The 26688-nt window shown below is 41.9% G+C and overlaps 1 protein-coding gene across 1 annotated transcript in view; it reads right to left on the reverse strand.

Annotated features, from left to right (window-relative positions):
- Nucleotides 1-12154: 12154 nt before the first annotated feature.
- The window catches only part of SPOCK1 (SPARC (osteonectin), cwcv and kazal like domains proteoglycan 1), a 322590-nt gene continuing 308056 nt past the window's right edge, over nucleotides 12155-26688 (reverse strand). The window contains exons 8-11 of the mRNA XM_074883470.1: nucleotides 23759-23980; nucleotides 23097-23159; nucleotides 17789-17926; nucleotides 12155-16790 (exon numbers count right to left, since the gene is read on the reverse strand). Of these exons, the coding sequence (XP_074739571.1) occupies nucleotides 16600-16790; nucleotides 17789-17926; nucleotides 23097-23159; nucleotides 23759-23980 (614 nt within the window). The 3' untranslated portion in view covers nucleotides 12155-16599. The remainder of the gene's footprint in view (nucleotides 16791-17788; nucleotides 17927-23096; nucleotides 23160-23758; nucleotides 23981-26688) is intronic.

Here is a 26688-nt window from a genome sequence, read left to right on the forward strand (position 1 = left end):
CACCTTCCTGAGTGACATCTGTCATGGTGGGACCATCTCCTGCTCAGTAAAACCTCTTGCACTGGTTTTGGTGTGCCTGGAGCAGGAGCAGAGCTCCTGGGCATGGGCTTCTGGTTGTTCCTTGCTTTACTGGAGAGGGATTCTGAATTTCCATGTCCTGCGTGGGCAGAGCCAAGTGGTTTTCCCAGTGATGCTGGTGTTCCCGTGTTGAAAAGTTCACTGTGCTTCTACATCCAAAATAGCTACGTGTGGAGGGTGGGAAATAGCCTGGAGCAGTGTCCCAGCATGGACATGTGTGGTGGGGAGCAGGTTGAGGAGGGAGTGGAGACAAGGAAAACAGCTGCATTACCATGGGGGCTGCTAATCTCCATGAGTCTTAGATAAGCAACTTCTAATACCCTAATTTCCAAAAGTACGTATTTGTCCTCTCTTGATCTCAAAAACTTAAATAATTTAATTAGTTCTGAGATTCTGGGAAACAGAAATCATCATCGTCAATCATACACTTTCTCTGCCTGCCTACCCACTAGGTGATATTAAAGAAAAAACGACATTAGCACTTCTCTGTGTAGTTACCTTCAAGCGCAGAGGATGTTTGAGCTGGGGTGTTATGGCAATAGCAACTTTATTTGTCAGGCTATCTATGAAAGGTAGCATGACTTCCTTTGCAGAATTTGATACCGTGGCAAATGTATCTAGTGAATAGATTTTCTTAAGTAGATAAAATAGGTCATGTATTTTTAAATGGTAAAGGGTGTTTTCATTTGTTAAATAGTGTTTCCTATTTTGAATAATTTAAGAGGATTTTCATCATACAGACTGGATCCTAACACCCCCCCCTCCAATCCCCTTATGAATTTATCTCTGCAACTGTAATAAAATCTTAATTTTTGCCCAGTTCAACACAGCAGGTTTAAACAGCTATTTAGCATGACAAGGATAAATTTGTGTTCACTATTCACAAAATAGGTCAAATGGATTAAAAAAACCCTCCTCTAATGTGACTTAATCATCAGATACTAACTTTGCTGTATTAAATACCCAGACTTCTTGGGGAAAACAGCTTAAGAGTGAAAAGTTTTACAGAAGTGCTGCCTCACCTGTGATACTCAGTGTGATTAGCATTGCCAATTGCAGACACTTACATATTTGTCCTTCCTCTATGACCTACAAAAGCTCTCTTACCTTCCTGAAATAAAATATCTGGGGCACAAACAGATGTGGTGTCGCCTGGGATCAAAACTTGTGGCTCTCACCATAACCTGGAGGTTGCCCTGTTGCAGCCAAGAGTTGTCAGTGCCAGGGACCTGCAGCATTTTCCTGTGGCCACATCTAGGGATGCACTTAGGCAGGTGCTTAATTCAAAGCACACAAAACATCTCATTGACTTGATAGAGAGCTGAAAAACACTTGTGCAATAAAATACATTGCACTGTTGGCTCAAACAGCAAGAGCTCATGCCTGGCTCTGAGAGGCATGAAAATCACAATCAGATGAACTAAGCTGTATCGCAGCAGTTTCATCTGAATATGTATGATATTGTTATTTAAAAAGTAACTTTAGCTGTAGTGTGCTCATTTTTGGAAATGCAAGTGTACTAGGAGCAGCTATTTGACCTTCGCCTGAAATGCAGTGAAATACTGCAACTGTTTGCTGGATGGTTGTTACTTTTTTTTTTTTTTCTTTAAAGACTTGAGTTTTGTGAATGCACAAACCTCAACATCAACAGCACAGCCTCACCATCCCATCCCATAACCACAGCTCTAGGAACCTACAGGTACTTATAGCTATAAGTACTTGTTACCCTGGGAATTTGGGATTGCTCTGATCCCTGCCCAGGGATGTGGGCGGACGGCTCCAGGGTGTGCTATGGGGATGTTTCGCTGCAGTTAGAAACACGGGGTGTGTTGAATAAGAAAGTGTCTCTAAAAAAGAAAGCCCCTTTCTGTCTGCGATAACCTCATTCTGTGTGGAAGGCAGAGCGGCGAAAGGTCTTCGCTCCTCAACGTGAGAGCAGTTTGCAAGACAACTTACAGCAAAACCAAACCAAGCTCATGCTAACAGAAAATGGCATTTCTTCCGGAGCAAAATCCCATGGCAGAGTGCCTGGAGCAGCCATAGCTTTGCTCTATTCTATCCCTCTGCACCCAGGTGTGCTTGAACCTGCTTCAACCTTCTAACCTGCAGCCGTCCCTCCGTTAGCACCCAAACGATGTGTTGGACCAGCAGTGACTGGAAGGGCACAGACCAGTTCAGCTCTCGGTGTTTGCGGGTTGTGCTCAGGACGAGGTGCTGGGAAGTCACAGGGGTGTGCTGAGATAAATGAGTGTGAATTTGGCAATTAAATTTGCAGTTGCCTTCACAGTTGTGGACATGCACAAATGGAACTGATGGAGTTTCCTTTGCCTGCTAAAGGAAGCATGAAACAAATTATTTTATGCCCAAAGTTTGTAGCAGAGCCGTGAGGGACTTCTAATTAGAGAGCTAATGTGCACTTTCCTAGTGATTAGGTAAACATATTTTTTTGTTATTTATAATAGCTTCCATCACACAGATTCAACTAATTACAAAAACGTCCCTTGTAGAAACCATTTACAATTTTAATTCCAATTATTTTTTGATAATTCAGAAACATTTTTCCTACTCTTCATCAGAAAGCAGAAAGTTAATCCATTCATTACCACACTGAATGGCTGATTTGAAATCAACCATGGGTTACAAAGTCAGACTGAAGGTGAAAACCAGGACTGTGTGGTGCAGAAAGTTGGAGGGAGAAATAGCTGTAAAACCCCCCAACAACACATTGCTGACAAAAATGAATCGCTTGCAGAGCTGAAGAAGAAATGCAGCTTGAACACTCCCATGTTGAATGAGCCCTTTTGTAATGGCAGTAGCAGAAAGTCAGGGACAAGTGTTTCCTCAAAACATCCTCTCTGAAATTCTTGCATCTTAAGGAAGCTGTTCGTGGGCATGAATCAGCTCCTGGGAACAGCAGATCCCCATTGACTTGGGTGGGGGCTAAATGAATCTGGATATGAAGAAAAGCTGTGGCTTGCATTTGAAAACACCGGGTAGAAACTTTTGCCCACTGGTCTGTTTTGCTCTCTCCTTACTCAGCCACGTGCTGAGGCTGCTGTTTCCCAGCCTGCTATCAGCCTGGGGTGCCTTGAGCTCCTGCTAACTGCCAGCCTGGGACACGCAGGGCAGGAGATGGCCGTGGCTGTGTCCCTGCCAAAACAGAAATGCTTTTGATTTAGTTGGTTTTGCACCAATCTTAAGGAAAGCAGTCATGGTGGGAGATCCATAAAAGGATCAAAGGTTCAAAGTGCCTTCATAAGCCCTGCAGGATGACACTGAATCTCCTGTGATTCCTTCTGATCTAAAGATACGAGGTCCTCCCTCGTACGCATCTCCTTAACTTATGTGCTTTCAGTGGAGCTGCACTGATTTACAGCCCTGGCCAAGGAGTGAATACATTTCTTTTAACCTAAATAACCTTTTTTAAATGTACCCAATCTAGGAATTAAACATCCCATCTGATCTCCCATTTGTAGTTTTATTGTACAAAGCTGTAAGACGTTTACAGCTTTTTCATCTGAAAAGTGATTATGCTCTTTGTTACACAGTCTTATAAAAGCCTACAAAATTTGCTTCTGACTCCCAATTTTGTATACCAAACTCCAAATTTAGAGGCCTATAAAACTAGTTTATTGAATTCAGTGTGAAAAACTTTGATTTCTGAACATAAATACTCTAAGAAATGTATTCTTACTATCTCTTATCTTCTCCAACTATTTATTTAAATCTGTGTTTTGAAAGACGGTTTCAACCTTCAGAAATGAATTACTGCCTAAAATGGGTTTGACAAGCCATGTATACAGCATCTAGGTCAGAAAATACAAAATGTTTTAGTTTTGGAATACGTCTTGAAAGGCAGCTGCATATCTTTTGACGGTGCAAACTCGGGAAGCCCATCCCAGCCTGGGTTTCCTTGCTGGGCAAAGCTGACAAGTGATGTTTGGGAACCATCTGTCCTGATACCAGGGGACTGAGACACCTTGGAAAAGGCTTTGCAGGGAGCAAGGCAGAAGCAAGGAGAAAGATGAGGGACGTGAAGGGTGTCACACGAACACAGTGGGGGCAGATTTGGCCTTTCATTCTTTTAAAGACATACCCTTTACCCTGGCTGTGCTTTTATCACAACCGCTGTTACCAACACTACCGTTACGTGCTCCAAAAATATCAGCAGAAAGGAAAAACAAGAAGACAACAAAGCATGAGGTCTACGCCACTTCTCTGAGGGCACCAGACTCATCCAGCAGCCTTCACCTTTCCTGGACATAAAAAATGGTTAAATGAACATCTATTGTCTCACCTTCCCCAAACCCTTTCAAGTACCCCCATTCTTCTAGACAGCTTTATTTTTTAAATCAGTCTGGAGATAAGCGCCACATCTCCCTGTTACTGGTACAGCGCTGCCCAATTAGCTGGGGCTTTTGCTGAGACAGAGCCTGATTTGCTTTCAGCAACTAACAGTCAGACACAGTTTCTTTAGACCTTGTTAACATAAATCCTCCCTTGCAGCCTTGCTGGACAGAATAAATTGGATCGCGGGAGCAAAACGCTCTGAGGCCGTAGGGGGGTTCAGTGACAGAAATCATGGAGGAATACAGGTCTAGGGGCTGCAGCAGAGAAACCTCAGCTGAATTTCTGCTGAATATTGGGCCTCAGAACCCAAGGGTAAAAAGATTTCCTCTAGGCCCGAGTCACTGCTGAGCTGGCACTTCTGTATACACTGTGCCGTGTCCCAGCAGACTACTTGCTGCCTTCCCAATGTGTCATGCCTCTGAAAACGAGCCTTTGACCCAGAGCAGTCCTTTCTTCTTTTTTCACCCTGCTCTGGTGGTGGGATGAGACTAAAACTGGGAGGATGATTAGCTCTGTTGCAGCTTGGAGCTGCAGAGCAGTAAATTTCAGTTGAATATTGCTGGGTATTTCCTGGGGGATGTTGGAACCATAAGAGACTTTGTGCTAGAGAGCCAGAGCTCAGACTGTCTCATCCCTAGCAGCTAATGAGCATGGAGAGGAGGCAAAATGATGGATCAACACATTTGAAGTGTTTTCCAGCACACCTTCTGTATTCAGTTGTCTTACAGAGCTGTATAAAGCAATGGATGTGTTAAAAGTATTGTGATGGCTTACAAAGGCATGGGTGGCAGCTGGTCTGCACTTGCCAAGCTCTGGACCTGGGATAGAGACCACTAAGAGAGCAAATACGAGCAAATGTGTTTGTCATCTCCTCAGCTTTTTGGAGAGCCACCATCCGTAGGAAAGGCCAGACTGCCTCAGTAAATGAATAACAGGTAACGAGTCCTAGAGCAAAGCATGTTGGATGACCTTCCTGGGATGGTGGGAGGGTTTGTGCTTTTTGGCACTCATCTCTGAAGAGCTGATCCTCCTGCCTCGCCAGCCTGAGCACGACAGCCTGTAAAGCTCCAAAAGCAAAAGCCAGACAGCTGGGAAAAAAACCCCGCACTGCTTTTAATAAGCAAAGGGACCAACGAGGCTGGAGCTGAGGGAGTGCACTTAACAGCCCCACCTGAACAGGGATCCACTTCGTGACAGCATGTTTTGCTAAAAAGGATCCATTTGCTTCACAACCAAACCCAGCGATGGGCAGGGAGGGAGGGCTCTTTCATCCTTAGCGTTAAAGATGATTACTCTGAAGGGAACAAGGCTCAACGACCCCTTCAGCCCACTGAAGTTGCTTTATCAGCCTCCAAAGTGTCCCAGCAATACTGGCTGGTGGGAGGACTAGCACTGAGCGAGCACATATAATTTCTAAGACTTTCTAACACTCCTCTGGGAGGGAGGGAAACCACACCGAGAGCTGAACCGCTGTGGACTTGATGAGCAGGTCAGCAAATGCTGCCAATGCAACGTGCATATTGTGTATGTGAGAGTGCAAGTCTCCATTGGAAAAAGCTTCACAACTTTTTATTCTCTGCCCTAGAGTCACTGTCATTTTAAAATTCTCTGCAAACATGAAAACAAATCATGCTGTCAAAAAATCATGCATTAGAAACAAATTATGCTCTCTAAATGCATTTTGGCAATATAATTGATAAACTGCGAGTATGCGAAATAATTGAAAAAGTAGGGGGGGGACATGTAGGATAAATGACTAAAATAGGAAAGTAATGAACACATGTAAATAAGAGCCACAAACAATAAATATAAATTACGGTGTGACAAACTGTAAATAATCAGAGCATTTCAGGCCTGAAATGTGATCCCTCTTCAGGGAAAACTTGTGTTAGTAAATCTGCAAAAGCCTTAGAGAAGAAAACAAGAAGAGACGAGGTTATCAGGGCTCTTTGAAATGGCAGGCACGATGGATTAGTCCCTGGATTCATTACTCAAAAACTTCACCGGCAGTGCGGAAGTAAGACACGTTACCAGCCCACTTCCTACATCCACCCCAATGTACAAATGATCCTGGCAGGAGTGATGCCACCGGCCTTTCTCACACCGCTACAGATAGATTAAAAAAAAAACGGGATGGCATTTATCTTTCCTAATTTAGCCATTTAAAAGGGGCTTTTGATGGCTAACTCCTGTCTCTTCATTCATTCCACTTTCCCCCTCCCTCCCCGATGTCTCAGAAATCCTTGTGATATTCAGAAATAAATGGTCACTGCCCCTAGCTTCTGCAGATGCACGTATCAAGTCTTTTTTTTTGTCCACTGTGTAGGATTTTAACCCATCTCTTTGTTTCCAGGTCCTAAATCCATTCCAGATCCTCGGGATTAAATTCTCATCAAGACCAGCCCGTGCCAAGCCCCTTCAGTGCAAGTGGGACTGCAGCCTGAATTAGGGATGAGGCTTAGCCACTGCTGCAGAGGTTAGAAAGCAGCTGGAGATCAGTACTGAGGATAGACCAAGCGGTGCGGGAAGAGATTTGGGATGGATGAGGGCTGACAGATTTACACCCTGGTCTCCTGGGTGATTCTTGACTTCTGAAAATGAAGGTGAGGAATGACACTTAGACCTTCATTTGCTGTTTCAGAATATGGTTGCTTTGCCTTAGGATGCCTTTAACTCATTGCCCAAAGCACAGCAGGAAGGTCCCTGCTCACCTGCCCTCCACGGGTGGACTAAATCCCCGAGTGTTTGGTGAAGTTGCCGTGGGTCTATGTCTAGTTAGATGCAAGTGGGTAGGACTGAGAAAACATTTCATTAGTGGACAGATTTGAAGGAAAATATTTGCTGCTCGCTGACTGAAGCTCATTTGGAAAGCCCTCTCAGAAGGAGTGTTTAAGGCAAAGATTGCACCCCTCCACCTTGCTGGTGGCTTGCAGAGAATATCACGTGGTAGAAATACATCCTGCTCCATGTCTAGGCATAATAAGAAAAGAAATGACATTAAAATGCAAACTATTGTCGGTGGTTATTTCCATGGATAGTCCTCTTCCATTTAATAGCGCAGAATCCATCATGTTATGCCTTATTTCAGCTGTGATTGCTTCCAAGAAAAGATGTAGGTCACATCGTGCCGAACGCAGTGCCTTTGAGAAGAGCTCGCAGTGCAGTTTTGAGGTAGCAGGGGGGAGGGCTGCTTTGCCACTTTATTTTATAGCCGTGCTGGCATTCACACTTGGCCAAAAGTGCTAGAAAATGTCGCTAACTAAAACTGGCTGTGGGGCTGTACCACTCTGCACAATGTAAACGGTGGTTGGTTGGTGTAAAGCAAGAGAGAGGCAGCCCCGGAGTTCACAAACGCAAGAGCTGCTGCCAGGGGTGTAGAAGGAAAAAAGGGAGAGAAGTTTTGAAATTTTGTGGTATAGGTGAAAACAAGGTTCACCTACAAATCATGCATCTCTACAGCAGCCCAGGAGCTCCGTTAAGTTACTGCTGTGCCGTGACTTGCACCACAGAGCCTAGGGAAGATGGAGCAGCCAAAATGTCCCGATTTTAATGTAACCCTACAAACAATAGTTTGGGACATAGCCTTGCTCCAGTTTAACAGAGGATTTCATGATCCTCAATTAGCAAGGTTATTAATTAATCCATTATGTAAACCAGATGAGCAATCAGATATCCTGTCCTACAGTGATACAGCTCATTGTTAAAACTTAATTAACTCACAGGCTTGGGGACAAAATTAAAAAAAAAAAAAAAAAAGAAGAAAAAACCCCAAACCCTACAGAAGAATCGATTAGGAGAGAATGATTTCAACTGAGGGTGGAAACTGGGCTTGAGACCAGACGGGATGACAGCCCTGCTCTGAGAGGATATCAGAGTTATTCTGGGTAGTTTAACAACCAGCCTGATGTTTGTCTCTACCACTACAGCCAGCTAAGCCAAATTGTGCTCTCTTGCTTGCCAAAATAAATCTATGATAATTCCTTCTGGGTAACTGAATAGTGCCCACCTTTCAAAGCTGGCCAACGCGTACGTGACAAGGGAGGAGTTTAGCAGACACATTTATTTGCACCCTGACTTCTCTCACCACAGCAGCAGCTCTTGCAGTAGGAGTGGAAGTGAACTGCAGCATTAGTGTCACTAACACCCACCAAAGCTCATTGTAGGTGTCGGATTCTTACGTGACTTGTACCAAAAGCAACGGGAATATTGATCTTCTGTAATAGCCCCTTGTAACCCGAAGTATTTCAATAGCCTACATTAATCTGTGAAAACCTACATCTTGTTACAGTCTCAATTTTATTTAATTTTACTTTAGGCTAGTAGTTATTTAGGTCAATTCCTTGCCAGTTGTGATAAATTGATACATCATCTGTGATGGAGCAAAGCCGTGTCTATATGCTCCTACTTGTACAGACTCTTACCTGAATATATTTGCATTAACTGGATTTGTGATATTGAACATAGAAAAATCAGTGTCAAAACTTGCAAGTCTCTCAAAAACCTGCAAATAATTTCAGAGGTAATATGTTTTCAAAGCATAAACCAATGTGCTTCTGGACCTTTCCTCTAACAATATGCTCTGAGGGTCGATTTTCCCATGTTTAAGGGCCAGATTGCAAATGTATTGGCTGGGAATGGAAGTAGAGTCATGCTCCAGCAATGATTTTTATTGAGTAACTATAGATGAGAAAAGGCAGTTACTACCTGGCAAAGACCCTGCATTTTAAGTTTTCTTTACAAACTCTCTCTCTGCCCAACCCTTTAACATGGAATTGCAGGAATTTATAGCGATATGTGAAAGAAGTTGATACTCAAAGCCAGTAGCTGCCAGACACCGTATTTCTTTCTAAACCTGTTATCAGCAGAGGGGTTCCTAGCACAGCTACAGCTGGGAGGGTGGCTTCATAGTCATCGAATACACATATTAGAGCTTTTTACATATCTCTGCCTCATTACTGGGCTGATAAAGTGCTGGCAAAACCTGAATTTGCTTCTGGCCTTGCTCTTCCCTTCCTCCTGGAATGCCACTGTGTGGTTTGTGGGTTTTTAATCCTAGTTTTCAGGGATTCATTTCAAGCAGTTACTAGATATTGCACATCGGGGACAGGACCAACCCAGCTTGCAGCAGGAACCTGCCTCTGCAGTTTGTGGGTTGTGATGGGCTGATCCTCAACTGCTCAAGCCAGCGGGAATTTTCCACTGACGAAAAGTTGGCTCTGTCCTGAAAGCAGCGGGTAGGACTGCTCTGTCCATGCTCAGTGGGTCTGTCCCTCACATTCACACCTTACCTCAATCTATTTGTTTCAGCATTTTTTTTTCTTTTTTCGAAGACTGCATAAAACCTGCTCTTCACTTTGCCTCCCCCACCACCTCTGAGAAAGATGGTCTAGTTTCAAAGATGGGAGTGCTCAGAAAGTCAAAAGCTTATTAATAGCTCTCTGCCTCTTTTTAATCTATTCAAAAAGCTGTACAGTGTGCAAAGCTGTTGTGACATGAGTTTTCTTTTTAATATCTCACCCTTTGACTGTCAGTATTTAAGGAAAAATGAAACTAATCATCAGTGAAGGCTGTAATGCTCCTGTTTTATAGCTGGTGTGGATCTCAACAGAAAATTTTGTAAGAGAGAAAATAAAAGTGTGTGTGTGTAAGTGTATGTATGCATCTCACAGTGGAGGTTTCACAGAAAAAAACCAAGAACAGTATAGTCATTAGCAAAATAATATCAGTAAGGTAAGGAAAATATTTATGTACTGGGAAATGGGGGAAAAAAGGCTGTTACTCTGTAAATGGTTAATCTTGTAACTTTATGATGTGTGCCCCTTTCCATGCAGAGGTATCAGCACACCCCCAGTGCAGTACTGCCCGGTCTGGCAGATTTTGCTGAGGCTGCCAAGTACAATGTCTGGGTGTGGACGGATTACCCTGTCCCCCAGGTAAGAGCCATCCCTGCTGATCATTTTCCCTTAAGCCTAAGCTGACCTTTTGCCATTGCTGGAGCAACATTTCAGCCGCAGACACTCTTCAGTATGACTAGGGAAGCTAAGGCTGTATCCCTTGGCAGGGAGTTCATGAAAATTAGTCCAAGATCCTCATCCAGTCAGGAAAATCATGGAGAAGCTAAAAGTAAATCAATGCAGCTTATCAAGATGTGACAGGTGGGGCATAATAATCCACTATGAGTATTTTAATGTATGAAACCAAAGCACCAATTCACAGCATTTAGCCCAGTGCAAGTTGTTACAGACGAGATTAGCAAAGTATGGGTGATTAAACACCAGCTCAACCTTATATGAGGCATGGAAGGAATTCCCAGAAGTGTATATCCCAAAACCAGGAGAGTCTAAAGACAGCAGCGACAGAAGCAGAAAGGTGGTAACAGGAGGGACCTGCCAGTTTTCTGCACAGCAGCTCCTCAGAGATGGCAGCGATGCTGCTAACTGGGGGTTCAGTCCCCATGCACATTGTGACCTGTCCCTCACTCCCCCAGAATACTCTGGCACTTTCTGACCTTGATCAACACTTCTCATGGCAGGTGATCATAACACTATGTGTATATATACACAGAAATACTGTATGTATGTATATACACACGCACATATGATCATCTATCTATACACACATTTGTGTATAGAAAAGAGAGTGTGTGTGTGTACATAGCTATGCATGTGTAATACAAAACAAACTTGCAAGACTCCTGCAATTTTGAATCTAGAAGGGGTATTAACACCGCCCCCCCCCCCCTCAAAACTCAGATTATTAACCCTTCCCCACAACTAAAATCTCATTTGCAATTCACACACTCTTAAGCTTCGGATTTGGTTTGCTTGCCTTCCAGCTCTCAGTGCCACAGTATGACATCTGGCACAGCTGGAGCACTTCAACATGAAAGATCAAACACTTCAAAGAGTCTTGGAGTGGTTTTGGAAAGGGAAAACCCATTTGTTCTCACAGTCAGGTAAGGCAACATACTGGAAGTAATGTGTGGTACCCACAGTAAAAATAAACTAATGAATGCAAGTCAATTTAATGGAAATTTAAGGCAGGTTCTGACCCTCGATGACACAACTCAGTGAACGGTGTATGGACAGGCAAGTTATAAATGTATCACCTGATGTGATGATAATTGCACAAATGTTTGAAAATATGTTTCATGCTTTCATGTGGTACTTTAATAATTGCACATACAGAGGAAAGGTGATGGAATAACATTTTAAACTCCGTAATTAGCACTATAATAATGGTGGCTGTTTAAATTAGTTAATAATATTAAAGAGGAGTTCTGATATAATAACAGAGACACAAAACCAGGTAAGTGAGGGTGGCTTCCCCCAATTGTATTCAATATAATTTTGTCTGTGGTTATAGAATTGTCCTGGATACCTTCAGAACAGACAGAAAAACATCATTTGCAAACTGAGGAGGAAATAAAATGGAAAGCTCCCCCCCTCCCCTAGTTCCTTAAAGATCAATTTTAATGTAATTTGAAAAGTTCTGATTTTTGGTACAGTTAATACTTTCAGTTTGGTTTCATTTCTGCTTTTGAAATACAGCTTTCTGGAGACCTTACATTAACTTCACAGATTACAGCTGACATTGCACAGAGGTACAAGGTATAACCCAAATATAAAAAACCATCCATTTCCATGCATGATTAAATGCTGACTCAAGGTACTGAAGTATTTTTGATCCCCAAAGTTTAATAAAATTGAGGACAGGCAATAAGGAGTCGCAGACAAATTAAAATTTATTGAGACAGACAAAAATGCAACTATTTCAGACTACAGTTAAGCATTTACAGTTAACCAAAGATAGCAAAATGCTCACATTCCACTTAATTCCTTATGGAAAAAGCATTCAGAATTTACTATGCAATTCTACTTACTATGATAGTCTACATCCATCTACAGTAGGGACATCAAACTGAAACACGTAATATTTGGATCTCTCCTTACAGATCTACACGGTTAACAGTAACGGACATCAACAGCATTGAGAAAAGTATAAAAAGACCAAAACCCACCTACTGTAGAAAGGGCTTTTTGATGTATAGTAACTGTACAAAGCAGTCTATGTATTAAAGGAACTTGAATGGCATACAGAAGGGACTGCAATAAAAGCCAACAAATGTAGGAAGCTAAGCTTGAGCGATCTGGTGGTCTGTATCAAGTGGTGACCTTAGATCTATGTCATTTGCTGCTTGAGGGGAAAAATGCTACAAAACTTCTAATATCAAAATATTCCCATGCCAGAAATGTACACTGAGACTAACAGACTAGGCTGGAGAGGCAAAGAGAAGCATTCACTAACAAACAGTGTTGTTTTAAATATAAACTTTACATTTTTAATATAAACTGTAGAATAAATATTAAATAAACACTTCAAATGGTTTAAAATAATAGTACAGAATAGCTTAAAAAAAGGCAAAGAAAAGGAAAAGGATTCTTTGTGTTCACAGCAAAGGCCAGTAATGACCCAAAAAACCCAACTGTGCTGAAATCTGAACTCAAGGAGATTTTGATTTAACCACGGTAGTTAAAAGGACACCTTGAAACATAAAGCAATACCTAACAGTATTTCATCGTCCCTAATATGAAAAGAAAATGAGATTAAAAATTGGGTTGTGTCTCTGAAAGAATGGGACAACTCTGATTCTATTTTCACAATGAGAAAATGTTTGGAAGGTCAATGACTTGATGCAGATGGGAAGTCCTCCTTTGCAAAAAGAAAAAAAAAAAAGAAAAAAAGGAATTAAAAGCTGGAAGCAAATGAAATCCTTTACAAAGCATGAAGCTTGATCTGGAAGAGCACTGGTTCTTGGTAGAATCGCTGGTTTCTTTTAAAGAAATAAAACATTTTCTTAATGCATCTTCCCAAATTGGACACACACACACATCTGCACACACATGTATGTGTATAAATGTATATATACAGACACGCATATATATACATATGTATATATAGGCTGCAGATCCCCCAGCCCCTGGAGGATGCCAGTGGCTCACAAAAGGGCTTTGCTAACTAGCTTTGTAATGCTTGGGAACTTGCTCTCAAAGCAATCCATAGTCTGAGCTGCCCTTCCAAGCATGACAGCCCGTCTGCCCTGTTCCTGACTAGGCTGTGACACCTTGTGATTCGACACCACTCTCCTTAAACCCTCTTGTAGTCAAACCCAACTGAACTAGTCAATAAAACGGCATTTTTCCAACGCTGGCCCTGATTCAGAAGAACATTTGCACAACTGAAGCAGGTGACTGAATGACTGCCTGGCTGGGGTGTCTTCCTGAATCCAAGTCAGTGGGCTTAAGATGTGTGTACGTGTGTGTGTGTGTGTTTTGCTTTTTTTTTTGTTTCTGTGTGAAGGGAAATGTGCTACCAGGGTCATCCAAACAGCCAAGGCATCTGCCCTCTAGCCTGGCTGTGCTAGGCACAGAGTGCCATTCGACTGGGACCCACAGCATGTTTGAGTTCGTGAGTCTAAGAGACAGTAATTGTTTTATAGTCTAAGATAAAGACAGAAAACCTGCCAGTTCTCATTTGGAATAGTTGCATGTGAGAGATTACCTCTAGGAGAGGATCGATGGTATTGAGAAATGGATGGTGGTGGCGTGTCTGCTCACGTAAACTGAAGGATGTCCACGTTCACTTTTAAAGGCTTATTTAACAGCTTTTGTTTAACCATCTTGCATGTTTGCACGTGACACAGAAGGGCTGCAGCCTTGGACCCTGGAGCTGCCTGCAAGGGCTTGGTTAGACAGGCTTTACCCTGGTGAGGTGCTGGGCAGGAGAAGGGATTTATTATGTGGCCTTTGAAGTAAGGCATAGTTTCAGGATAAGCCAGTGCAAAGGGACACAGGACTGCAGAAAAAAAACATTTATGTGTAGAGAATGAGTCCAGTCAGGAGGATAAGCATAACTCTACTGATTGTGGCCCTCAGTTTTATGTCAGAGTGAAAGGGCAACTCTGTGCTTTAGGCAGGTTCTGCACAAGACAGCAGAGCTAGACCCAGAGAGTATGGGTTTAATTAATAAAATACCAGAAGGAAACAAGCCACAATGTTGGCGAAGCAAGCTATTGATGGTGTTCAGTTGCTTCCCACAAAATCATACTATTTAAGGAAACAGAAATGCTGGTTGTATCTGTTCCTCTTGCAAGTCAGCATCATTTTCTATGAAAGGCAAGTAGAAAAAGCATATGTGTGTGCTGTGCAGCTCATGGACAATGATTTTTAAATAAATTTTCAAAAGCTAAAGGGATTTGAGGCAGGGCAGATTGCAGGGTTTTTGCAAATGACTGTGATGGCAGATTTCTGGGAGGATGTGGGGGCGTGAAACAACACACAACAAATTCTTCACGATTTTACACATCCTTCTGCATCAATAACAATTATGCAGGCTTGCTCTTTGTTCTCAGGTCATTGATCTAGATAAATAGGAAATGAAAGAGGAGAAAACAACTGAGCCTCTGCAACACATGGTGTCTGAAAGGAGTTCCTCTTCTGTGTTGCTTTTCTGATCATGTCTGAAAGCAGAGATCCTACACAGAGGGGGAGAGGGGCTGCAGAGCCCTGCCAGGCTCTGCGGTGGGCACTGACTTTGGAGAGGACTGAGGACCACAGCCCTTGGGCCAGTGTCCTGAAAAAATTGACTTCTGCCACCTAGCATGGCATTTTCCTGCTTTCAAGCAAATATGTAACCAGCCATGTTTTGACTCCATGCTGTCTCCACCTCTATAGCCAACACTAACTCAGAGGAAAAAAATACAATCTAATTAGTTTTCTGTGTAATAAGCACATTTTTCATTCTGCAGAATAACTCACAGGCAAATCACAGGCACTGCTAAAATACTTTTAGCTCATCCTAATGCAAGAGTGGGGTTAAGGTACCTCTTACTTTTTCTAAAACCAGCAAAAATAATAAAAGGTCACCACAGTACATTACTGCATGAGAGAACTGCAATGGGAAAGGACAAAGCAAATAATTTAATGTCAATATGCTGTGATACAGTTGAAGAGCTATGAATATATGGGAGATGCTGAGGGAATCACAGATTGTATTTTAATACTATTCTTTTTTACGTGTACGTATTACAAGTGTGCAGCTTGTCACACTGAGCAAAGGGGTTATGCTTTTGAAACATGACCACCTAAAGTTGCGTTTTTAAACAGGCCAAATAAATATTAACTATTTAAATTAAAGAAACGACAGCTTATTAGTTTTGACGGTTAATGTCTTTGACAGCTTTATAACTTTGGAATGAGGGATTGCTAAGAGTGAGAACAGGCAGCTCCATCGTGTGTGAGCAAGAAGCAGAGCCTGCGCGATGTTAGTGCAAATGAGTTCTGACAGAAGCTGAGGAACAGCTATGGAGGTGGTTAGGATGCTACAAATTCACAAAACACTCTTTCCTTGAACACTTTGAAAGGCAGATGGACTCTGTTCCCTGCCTGTAGGGCTTGGTCCGTGATAGCTGCAGGTTCTCAGCATCTCTTAAGATCAAGGCCATGTTCCTCAACCAAATAAACAGTGTCAGTGAGCTGATCTACGCTCTGGTGGAGCTTTGCCTTCAGTGTGGGCTGGACTAAGCCTGTTGGACTCATTCTCAGAGAACATAAAGAAGAGAAAATCCTGCTAATGGGTTTCTTTCTTGATTAAACCCCTGGCACTGGGCAGCCAGAAGTCACTATCCAAAGGACTTACTCTTTACCGAAACGTAACAAATATGGACTAGAAAATGAGGCACCTACTTTTCCTTCTTCATGAAAGAAAAATTGCTGTTTCTGATGTGATCCAGGTAACAATTTATGACACAAATTCTCTAACATGAGAAGGGCTTCTAAGCCTTATTGGTTTGTCGAGCCCCTTCTGTGATTCTTCTTTCACAGGATATATATTTCATTAGCTGTGCAAGTGTGGATTAAGACATGAAATGTTTTTGAAATGAAATTCATTGCCCCTGTGGATAGAACAAAAATCCCCCAAACCAACCGAACAAAAGCTGTATTCCAAACAGTCCTTGCTGGAAAAAAAAGTTGTATTTCAAATTAAATAGACTATACAAAATTAAACTCAGTAGAGAGGGAATATTTGTGCCAGGTACTCTCAGATACAATTGCAGAGATATGATGTGACTTGCCATATTGTGCAAAACGTGAGTCCTCATTATGATGGGCACTACCATATATAACCAATTTCATCATCCTTATCATCATCTTCATCTTCATCATCTTCATTAGCTGCTCTTACATGAATCTTCAGTTTCCCTTCTTTGTCTTTTTTTGCTGCTTCAGGTTCCTCTTCCAAATCATCCAACAATACAACAGATCCACCACTGCCAAAATCCCCTGAGGTTTCTTGCTCTTCTTCTGAAACAGGTGAGCGGGAAAGGTCATTCCCCCACATGACACCAAACCCCTCATTCATCACTACCCTTGTCACTGAAGCCACTATCATTTACAATGTTACTTGTAAAATTTGTTGCTTCAGCTCTTCATGAAACAACCTCTAAATTTCAATTTTCATCCTGAACTGGGATAAATATATATCACTTTACTCTGAAAAATTTACTTGCATAAAAAGCTACGCATTGCCCTCCTCCTAGAGACTCGACTGGAGAGTCTCAGATCACATGCATGCAGGCCAGAAAATCATTACTCATTTGTAAATACATTCATCCCATCACTATTCTGTAAACCAGGCTAAAAATATTCCACAAATTGATTTTGAGTGCATAAACCATGCTCTGCAAACATAGCTATTCTGGGCATCTCAGACCTTCTAAGCCCCTGCTTCTTCTGTTCCTTCTCGAAGAAGAAAGCTGCATCCGCTACTACCCCTGAAGCCCTCTGAAGGAATATGGCTGAAACCTTGCTTGCCTAGGTACAGCAGCTAATTGGTGATTTCACATATCTACAGAATGCTGTCCTGTCAGCAATTTTATTGGGCTTGGTTGTTAATTTATAAAATTTTACACGTTTAAGCTTTCCTTTGTCTGGAAAGACATTACTCATGAAGTCCCAGTAAATGTGCATTCCAGAGTATACAGAACAATATACTTAATAACGATGCATAGGAATCCAATGGCCTTAATTTTAATATAAATTACTACATTTTCCAGGCTGGTAGCAAAAATATCTTAGGTTATTGCCTGTTAACTTCTGCTGCACCCCCCCCGTCCAAAGGACCAATACGTATATAAGGGCCCCATTTGTAGTCTGAATATGAAAATACAGGAGCACTTTGAACACTGGTAGTCATGTTTCCCTGTTGTCACTTTTGTTATCGTACTCCATCGTACAGCAGTGGCAGGGCTTACAACAGTGTTAATTCCTCTGTTGTCTGAGGAAAGCATATCATTACTCACCACAACTAACTGTCCCTTGCTTTCTTGAGCCAGCTATCTCATTCCCGTACTTATCAACACACCAGCACTGCCCTGTGCTGCCATGGCACTGCGTGGCTTTGTAATAACCTTCTTCATTGCACCGTGGGATGAAAGCACCTGAATAAAATATAAGGTACAATCAGTAATGCAAGCCTCTGTAGAAACAAGCAGGTATACTGAGTATTATGAACTTGTCACTTATTTACATGAAGTTCTTTACAACGTTGGCAAGAAAATAAATGTGATTATCTGGTGCCTAAAAGGGAGCAGAAATTGCATATGTTTAACTATTTTCAGCCACCCTGGTCACTGCACAGTGCATAAATGTTTGTGCATAGAGAGCACGTGAAGGGTGATGGCATACGGTACTAGAGAGAGGTTCAGTCTGTCCCTGAATGATTAATATTCCCACAGAGCCCCTTTCAGATTTAACTCCTCGTTTTAAACTTTTCTTCCCAACTGGATTATTACCCTGACTTCATTAATTCTGCATTTCCCTTCCATTTGCACTCCTTCAGTGTTTATCATATAAGTCTTTCCACAACACTGTAATTATCCCTGGAAGGTATCTGCCATCTGCTTGCTATTCATACTAATCTCAAGCACAACTTCTGACTTACTGAGAGTTCCTATGTATAAAAGGAGAAGTAATGCATAAGCGTTACAGAGAAGGACAACAAGAGTTGAAGTCAGTAAGTCTTTGGATTTGAAGCCCAAGATCTGTCTCAAAATAAAACCAATATAGTTCAGCCTTGTAGAGCGTGGTTCATCCTGGCTCCTGCAGGAAGGGAAGCTCTCAGGAGAAACCTGTTTTATTGTTCCCACCATCTCCAGCAGATACAGTAAATGTACTTCAATATGAAAAGCCCTCTTGTCCTTCGAGATGAGTTAGCTTTATTCCCAGGGCAGGTCAGTACAGTCATTTTCCCTTCTTTGCCAATTGCTTCAATTTGAAACATGGCAGAAATCCACCCTTGCCCCTGAATTTCTTGTCTCAAATGATTTTTGAGAAAGTATTTTTCTCCTTTGTCAAAGATATCAGTGATTTACTGGTCACGCAGTAAATTTTTTAACTAGTTCCATGTGTATAGCATCTCTTCAGACAGTTCATGTGTCAAAGGGGCTATTTCCAGTATATTTCTCACAGAAAAAATGAAAGAGAAGGTGATGCCCAAATGTCATGAGATTTCCTATATAAAAGACGTAAAAGTGGAAGTCAGTCAATCTCTCTCTCTCTCTCTCTCTCACACACACATCTATGTATAAAGTGAATCCTTGAATTTCCAAACTCATGGCATTGCAGATCTTGTCTAACGTTTGAGTGCTGCTAATGTAGGTCTGGAAGATGAGAACAGAAACCTTTGAACATCTGCACTCTTTGTATATCGGATCAGTTTTGGAGACCACTTCAACATCCATTAGTGAGAGTATTTTAAATAATTTCAAAGCATGATTTTACGGCAGGTTTGCTTATAGGTACCACCATTATGTTCATATACAAATGTAAGCATACTGATGACTACCCAAAGACTTACTTTCACTATTTATAAAAAAATGGTTCTAATAACCATGTATATGTATTCACTTTTGCAGGCTTTTGTAAGTTAATGCTCACTGTCCAATCCTTTATTTCAATATTAAGGTTTTTTTTCATATTTATGCTCATGTCTTCTCTCTGTTAAGCACGCCAGGCGTTTATCAGACTATAAACAACCTTGGGAAAAGTGCTCGGGTACTGATTTTGAGCTGGTGTAAATCAACATAGCTGTACCTGTGTCACTAGAGCTCCCCTCTTATATCAGATGAGCATCTGGCTCCAGGGAAGAATCAAAGGGGGAATCTCAGTGGCGTTACGGGGTGAGCGGAGAACGGCCTCTGCATTTTAAACTGTCTCATGCTTTCTCTCTTCCTCAGGCAATGCAACCTTTCCCTTCTTTGAAACAGGAATTTTTGCACAGTTTCACTGTGTTTCTTGTAAGGTATTAAAATGTTCCACACTGCCCGTAAAAGCCATAGATTTAAAAATAAATTATGGCCCAGGCTCACTGCCAACATAACTGTGTGTGGAAGGGATTCACACTTTGGGTCACAGCGAAGAGTAGAAGATACTTTTCCTTCTGCATGGGAAATCTGTGCCAATTTGCATGTAACACTGGAGCTTTAAATATTTAGCTATGCATACTAATGTCACAGTATTTTCCAACCATCAGAGGGAAGATTACAGCATGTCCTCTCCAATGTGTCAGATGCAGGTGATAATCTGGTGAGGATAGAGAGTCACTGGGAGCAAGTGTGGTACAGTGTGATGATCTGTCCCGTAAATCCTACACAAATCAGTCCCCATGTTCATTAGAAATAAGCTCTGGCTACAAGCTCTGCTATTCTGGAGCATGGCATCCAGACAGCCCATTTAGTGGGAACATTTCACTCCATAATTTGGTTTGGCATCAGAGAACACCTGCAGGTTTTGGAAGGAGAAATGAGTTCACATTTCCTCTCCAGAGGTTCTTGCACAAGTGTGGAGAGTACCGCTGGTGGACCAGCTTTACCACTGAACTGCCTCAGGCTAGTGAATCCTGCTTCCCCCATCTCTCTTCGTCCCACAGAGTATTTAATTATTCCATGCAAACTTGAGCAGTGGTGTTGTATCTATATCCTCTTTATGGATCCAGACCTATATCTTTTTTTTTTTGGCATTATTTCCTTATCTTTATAATACTCCCCTTCCTCAGAGGACATGGGGAGAATAATTATATGCTAAAGATAGTGAAGCACACAGGTAAAAGCCTACAGAATTAAGTGCTAGCTAGCACACAGCTCCTTGTATTAGCTATTATGTTAGCTGAATTCACAGAGCTGATACAGAAGAAAACAGTGACGGGAGCAGAAATTTATTACCTTAGTGATGTGGGAGAAGCATTATCAGGCTGCACAGTTGTATGCTCTAAAAGTACACTCTCTGCAGTTAATTGTACTCTAGATAAATCTGGTAGGAAAAGATGAATAGTGCTGTTTACTTTTTAATTCCATCCCCTGGGATGCTAGACTCTATTTGAAAGCCTCCAAATTCAACATATCTAATGGCAATGGCTTTGAAGTACTTTGTTGCAACTGTCATGTGTTTTGAAAAATATATAGAGAACAAAATATCAAAAGTCATCATTTTTTATCAATGGATACAAGTTAACAGAAATCTTCTTCATGCGTACTGCCCAGACTGTAAATGCTGTGCTCTATATGTCAGGGACAGAGAAGGAAAGAGAATAATTAAGGGCTAGTTTCTCTGAAAATATTCATCTCTCTTTTCAATCTTTATTGTTGCTACAAGTGTGTTTTTTGTCACGTGTATGTTTTGGTTTCCATTCGCATGATTTTTCAGTCAGTGAAGAGAAAAGACAATGTTTTCTGTTGTATAAATAGCTATGAGATCAGATTAAAATCTCACAGACCAGTGCCATTATGCAGGCAGACTTTCAAGGCAGGTGAAGCAAAGAGTTCCTCTCTATATTATAATTTTCTAGCTTGTGGAACAACCTGTACCTGACACTTCTTGATTTGTTGAGCTTAGCCACTTTCATCCTTCATTTTTTTTAATACAGTTGACTAGAAGTTATTTGTGGTAAGGGACCATTCTTTCTGCTTTTACTTTGTCATTTTACTCCTGCTATTGTGATCAGATCCCAGTGATGTGCTACAACTGCCTGCATGTCGTACTACCTGCAATATAGCCATCATTTTTCCCTGCACACCGGAACAAACCACTTATGTTTCAACCTAGATGACATTTATTGCATATAGCAAATAACAGCAAAGCATAAAATAAATATGGGATAGCCAAAGCTATCAGGAACCGGGCTTCTTATTCTTTTAGGTGGCTTTGAAAATCATGACACCCATGAGACAGAGAACACCGTGACTTCCTCTGCCACAACATGCATTCGAACACAAATGCAAAATATTTACTGAATGGAGCACACATACAACTGAGCAATCAATCCTCCTTTCGCTCCCACAGCTATGAACAGCAGGAGCTGTAACTCTGAAATATCTTAATCTTTATGTGAACTTGCTATGAAAGGATGATGGAAATAAACCATTGTCCCTGTGGCCTTTGGGAATGTTTATTCTTATTTTAAAGCAACGAATCCAGGTTGGGATTGTTCATAAGGTACCTGAACGTTGAGTCCAAATGGCAATGGCATCTGGGAATGGCAGGGTTTGGCTAAGATGAGCTTTGCAGAAGCTCTGTCTGCAAGGTCTGCTAGTGAGCATCTAGAAACTTTGGACTAAAATCTGAGAGCAACCTGAGAAGCAGGCTGCAATCTAAGAAGAAGCATTGCAGCAGAGCTGACAGGCATGCTCTGTGCTGCAGCAGTGACGCTGTAAGAACCTGACCTGGGTTCTTGCTGATGGGCCTGACAGCCTGGGTCTGAGGTAAGCCCGACTCTTCAAGGGTGAAATGCAGTGCTTTCTGTAAACGGAGACTTTAATCTGTACTGGTATGCCTTGTGTGATTTGGCTGTATGTACCTAAATGCACTAGGACAGAAGTTTCAATAAGATACCACCACATATACACTAGGCTACATAACACTGTGTGATTTTAGGGTATGGAATTAATTACCTTACATTTACTCAGTTCAATGACCTGATTTTTAAGCAATTAAATGGGAAAATGCCATATGGGGCACCTAATTTTAGATATTCATCAGAGTAGTGTAAGTTATGAATCAATTCAGGCTCCCAATAGTCAACAGAGAGAGGGGCAGGCATCATCACATCTTACAGCATACAGCATCCTGCAGGGCTGCCTAAAGTGTGATGATATAAATTCCTGTTTTCAGATACATGGAATATACTGAAATATTTTTAAGGGTGATTACACAAAACTGAACCCCAAAGACTGCATGCATTGCACCATAACTGGAAGAAGACATGAACCTGCACTGTGGCACCTTCAGTCACCCTTCAAAAATGGGAGGCTTGACTATCAAACAGCCTCCATACTTATTTTGACCTATGAGGTGATGAAGCTCTGTGCAGACGAGGCTTTGCTTTTCTGGAGAGCTGTAAATTAGTTCTGAACCCGTTGCCATGCTGACACCTGTTCTGTATGTTGCTATCTCATTATTTGTTTAATTTCATAGTGTCAGGCCTACACTCCGTGGTGCATATTCCTGACTCAAAACATTAGTCTCTAATTGAAAAACCATTACTGCATATAAAGTTACAATAATCACAGAAGCTTTAATTAGTTGAGTAAATGAATAACAAGTAATCGAACTTACCCAACAGACTCTTCCCTCTACTTAGCTTTTGAATTCTATTCATTTCATTCTGGCAAGGAAGACCTAAAATATAATGTATGAGAATCAGTTTCCAGATGGTACGGGACAGACTCTGTAATGACTGGCTTCACTACTGACATGAAATGTAGACTACTATACACCTGGGAACGAAAGAAGCCCATATGCTGGTACTGTACTGCAAAACAAATTTATGTCATTAGCTCCGCTAATTAAAGAAAAAAAAAAGCAACACACTGTAGTTGAGAACAGTGTTTGGGGGCCATTTTCATTGTTAAACCATTCTTCCTCTCTTTTCACCAAACTGACATAATGTCAGCTCTCTAATTTATGATTTGCTAATTGACTATTTTCTGCATTAATAAAAGAGTAAGTTCTTGAGCTTTCTATCAGCAATAGAGCTTATTTCTAGACTATGTGCACTGGCACTTACTGCTTCTTTGTTTTCACGATCAAGGTACATTAATGTAGTTCATCTGTGACATCAAACATTGTTACACAATGCCCTTTCACACCAGTGCTGCAGAAAAGAGCTTTTTAAAGCAGCTGACTCCCAATTACCAAACTATCTCTATACGCAGGTCAATCAAACCTGAAACAGAGGGAGACCCAAACAACTTTCTACTGCAAATCGCACAGCTCACCGCTCGGCTTCTGGAAGCAGTAGCACCACTCATTGTTTGAAAGCTTTCCGTCTTTGAAGGAGTCGCAAGAGTTGAAGAGAGGCTTGACGCATGGCTCATACTTATCCAGATAAATGGCACTGATCTCCGAGGGATCCAGCAGCAGGTCATAGTTCATGTCAAGTTTGTTGAACATCCAGCCTAAGGAATCCTTACAGATTGGTAGTATGCTGGTGTCAAATCCTGTAACAAGATAGACAAATATCCCCTAGTGAACCCCAGCACGCTCACTGTGCAGGAATTATTGCTAAACTGAAGCCTTTTTAATGTTTTTTGGCTGGACTCTGAACATTAACCTGACTTGCCCAAAGCAGAACAAAATTCTAAGACTGAACTGATTGTGTAAAGCTGAAAACCCAAGCATGGCTACAGATTAAAGCACACTCACACTCACTCACACTCTTTAGGAGTTGTGGGGTGGGGAGGGCTGAGATCCATAGCTGATTACTGTAATTCAAAGTTATTTCTACTCAAAAAATTATCACTTTTTTTTTTCTGTCCTCAGCCCAAGTGGGTTGGCCTTGTTCCAAGAAACTGAAATGTGATGAGAAAAGGCTGCATCCACTCTATTTTCAAACTAGACTGAGTCTGAATGTGATTTAAATCCTGTTTTCCCAGATCTGTTTCTACTTCCCTGATCAAATCCCTTCCTACTGTGCTCTCACCTTCCACCTCTCATCCTAGCTTTTCACTCTTCGAAGCCCTGCCCCCTGCAGCGGACAACAAAACCCTTTGATCTGGATTGCAAGCTGCCTGGGGGAGGCAGGGGGAGAGAAGGGATGAAGCATCTCTTTTGCTTGCACCACCGAAGAATGGCACTGCTTCACCTGGGAGCTCCAAGGAGCTGCACGTGCTCCTGTATGCCCTACCAGCACCACTCCTTCTTGTGGCCTCCAGGATTGTGCAGCAATAGTGGATTCTGCTCTTCCAGCACTTTGGAAGCCATTGTCGTCATTCATTTTAATAGCCCAGATCCTTAAAAGACTGCAGTAGCAGCAGTGGTTATCACAGAAAGACCAAGTCATGTGTATAGATACCCACAATGTATATGAGATACGTGCTCCAGTGTCCTGCAGTCTCCACAAAAACAGTGGCGTTGCCTTCTTTCACAAACAAGACACGACATTATAAATCCATACTGTCACTATTTTTCACTGCTTGGAATAAATATGGACTGATTTCCAAGTTATCTATGATGTAAAACAGTGTATTTGTCATGCAGAGCTAAGAAATCTGATAAGGGTATTGGTTTCAACAAGGACTCAGAAACACACACACGTTGGCTGGGATTTACAGGCACAGAGGGTACCTGAGCCACGCACCCTGGGCACCTCACGCTCATACTGTTTCAGCCATGTGTGGTGACAGGCTGAAACATTCTGCCACGGGCCACATGGAGAAGCCTGATGGGCTTTTTCCTTTTGCTGCACCTTTCATTGAAAGAGGTCAAGCTTAGCCTTATTTGCTGTACATGTCAAGTCTCATTTCAGGATGCTGCTTTATTAAAGTGCAACCTAAGGTGTTGCTGGAATCATGCTGACAGTTTGTCCAAGCTCTGCAGCCTACCTGCTATTTTAAGTATTAATCCAAAGGAGGGCAGTGCTTTATGCTGAAAGCTGTGCTTTTTGTATGCAACTGCAGCTGAAGGTTGTCAGTGACATGGAGGAACAACCAGAAGGGTTAACTAATAGGAAGGTTTATGTCATTCATAATACATGTTTCTCTAAGAAGGGAAGAAGGTAACACCATTTCCTCAGGGCTAGAGACAGCTCAGGCAGGGAAGAGAGAAATCATGCTGAACATTTCATCACATTTTTCTGCTGTTATCTCCTCAATTATCTAATTGAGTTTGAGCACAGTGAAAAGGAAAAAGGCCATGTGAATAGATGTAGGGAGGAAGCCTGCTTGCCTTGCTGAAGCAATTAAGACTATTGACTTCGATTATTTTATTCATCTGAAGAAGGCAAGATTTGGTCACTGTGCAGTCTCTTGTTGAGTGAAAGGATTAAGAATCCTTGACTTTGTCTTTACAAGGCACTGAGGAGCAGGGCACGCAGTCCTGCCTTGGGTGGGTGTATGCTGTTCCTGAGTCCCCACCACGGGGAAGCTTAAAAGTAGTCAAACAGGCAGGGGTGGATCATTCACTTGCCTGGCGGAGCTGGGATCAGCACATGCTCCAGCTATCCTAGTTTAACAGCTTCCAGTGGAAAAAAAGCCGGGTTCCGTTGGCCGCTCTTTTCCTGCACAGAGCCCCTCTCTGGTGATGATCTTTACGCCCTGTCGTGGCACTTACTGCTGCTAAGGTGAATAACTACAAAGTCTGTTGTACAACCAGTTGAGTCCGGTACCTGTTGATCAGCCCTGTGCGTCTCTGAACTGGCAAGAATCAGTGCAGGGAGGAGGAGATCCTGGCGTGAACTTGCCCCTGACAGTGTCTGTGGATTATTTCTGAGTCCTGTTTTCCTCCCTGCTGGGAAGTCTTTATCTGTGTGTACAACATGCACTGAGGGATACGACAGCAGTGTGCCCTCGGTGCTGATCTGTCTGAGCAGATCACAAGATAGTGACTGATGTGAATATGAGGTTGCTCTGTGACATACCACTGGGGCTTGGGTGTGAGATACAATCATGATAGGTTACTTACAAAGACAACTAATTACATTAGTTGAAGAGTTTTTGATTGTAATTTCTTATAAACAAGGGAGCTTTCTACTGTTGTGAGCAGAGTTCCAGATTAGATTTATTAAGAGGCTGTATTATTAAGCAGTGCTGGATTATTAGACAGTGTGGTCTGGAAGTCTTTAAACATTACAGTGGTAGGAGTGACAGAAAGCGCTCAGCTAGATGGTTATTATCAGTGAAAAGGTTATTCTTTAATTGTCCCTCAATAT

This window comes from Strix uralensis, chromosome 14, assembly GCF_047716275.1.
Source record: "Strix uralensis isolate ZFMK-TIS-50842 chromosome 14, bStrUra1, whole genome shotgun sequence".
Classification (NCBI taxonomy): domain Eukaryota; kingdom Metazoa; phylum Chordata; class Aves; order Strigiformes; family Strigidae; genus Strix; species Strix uralensis.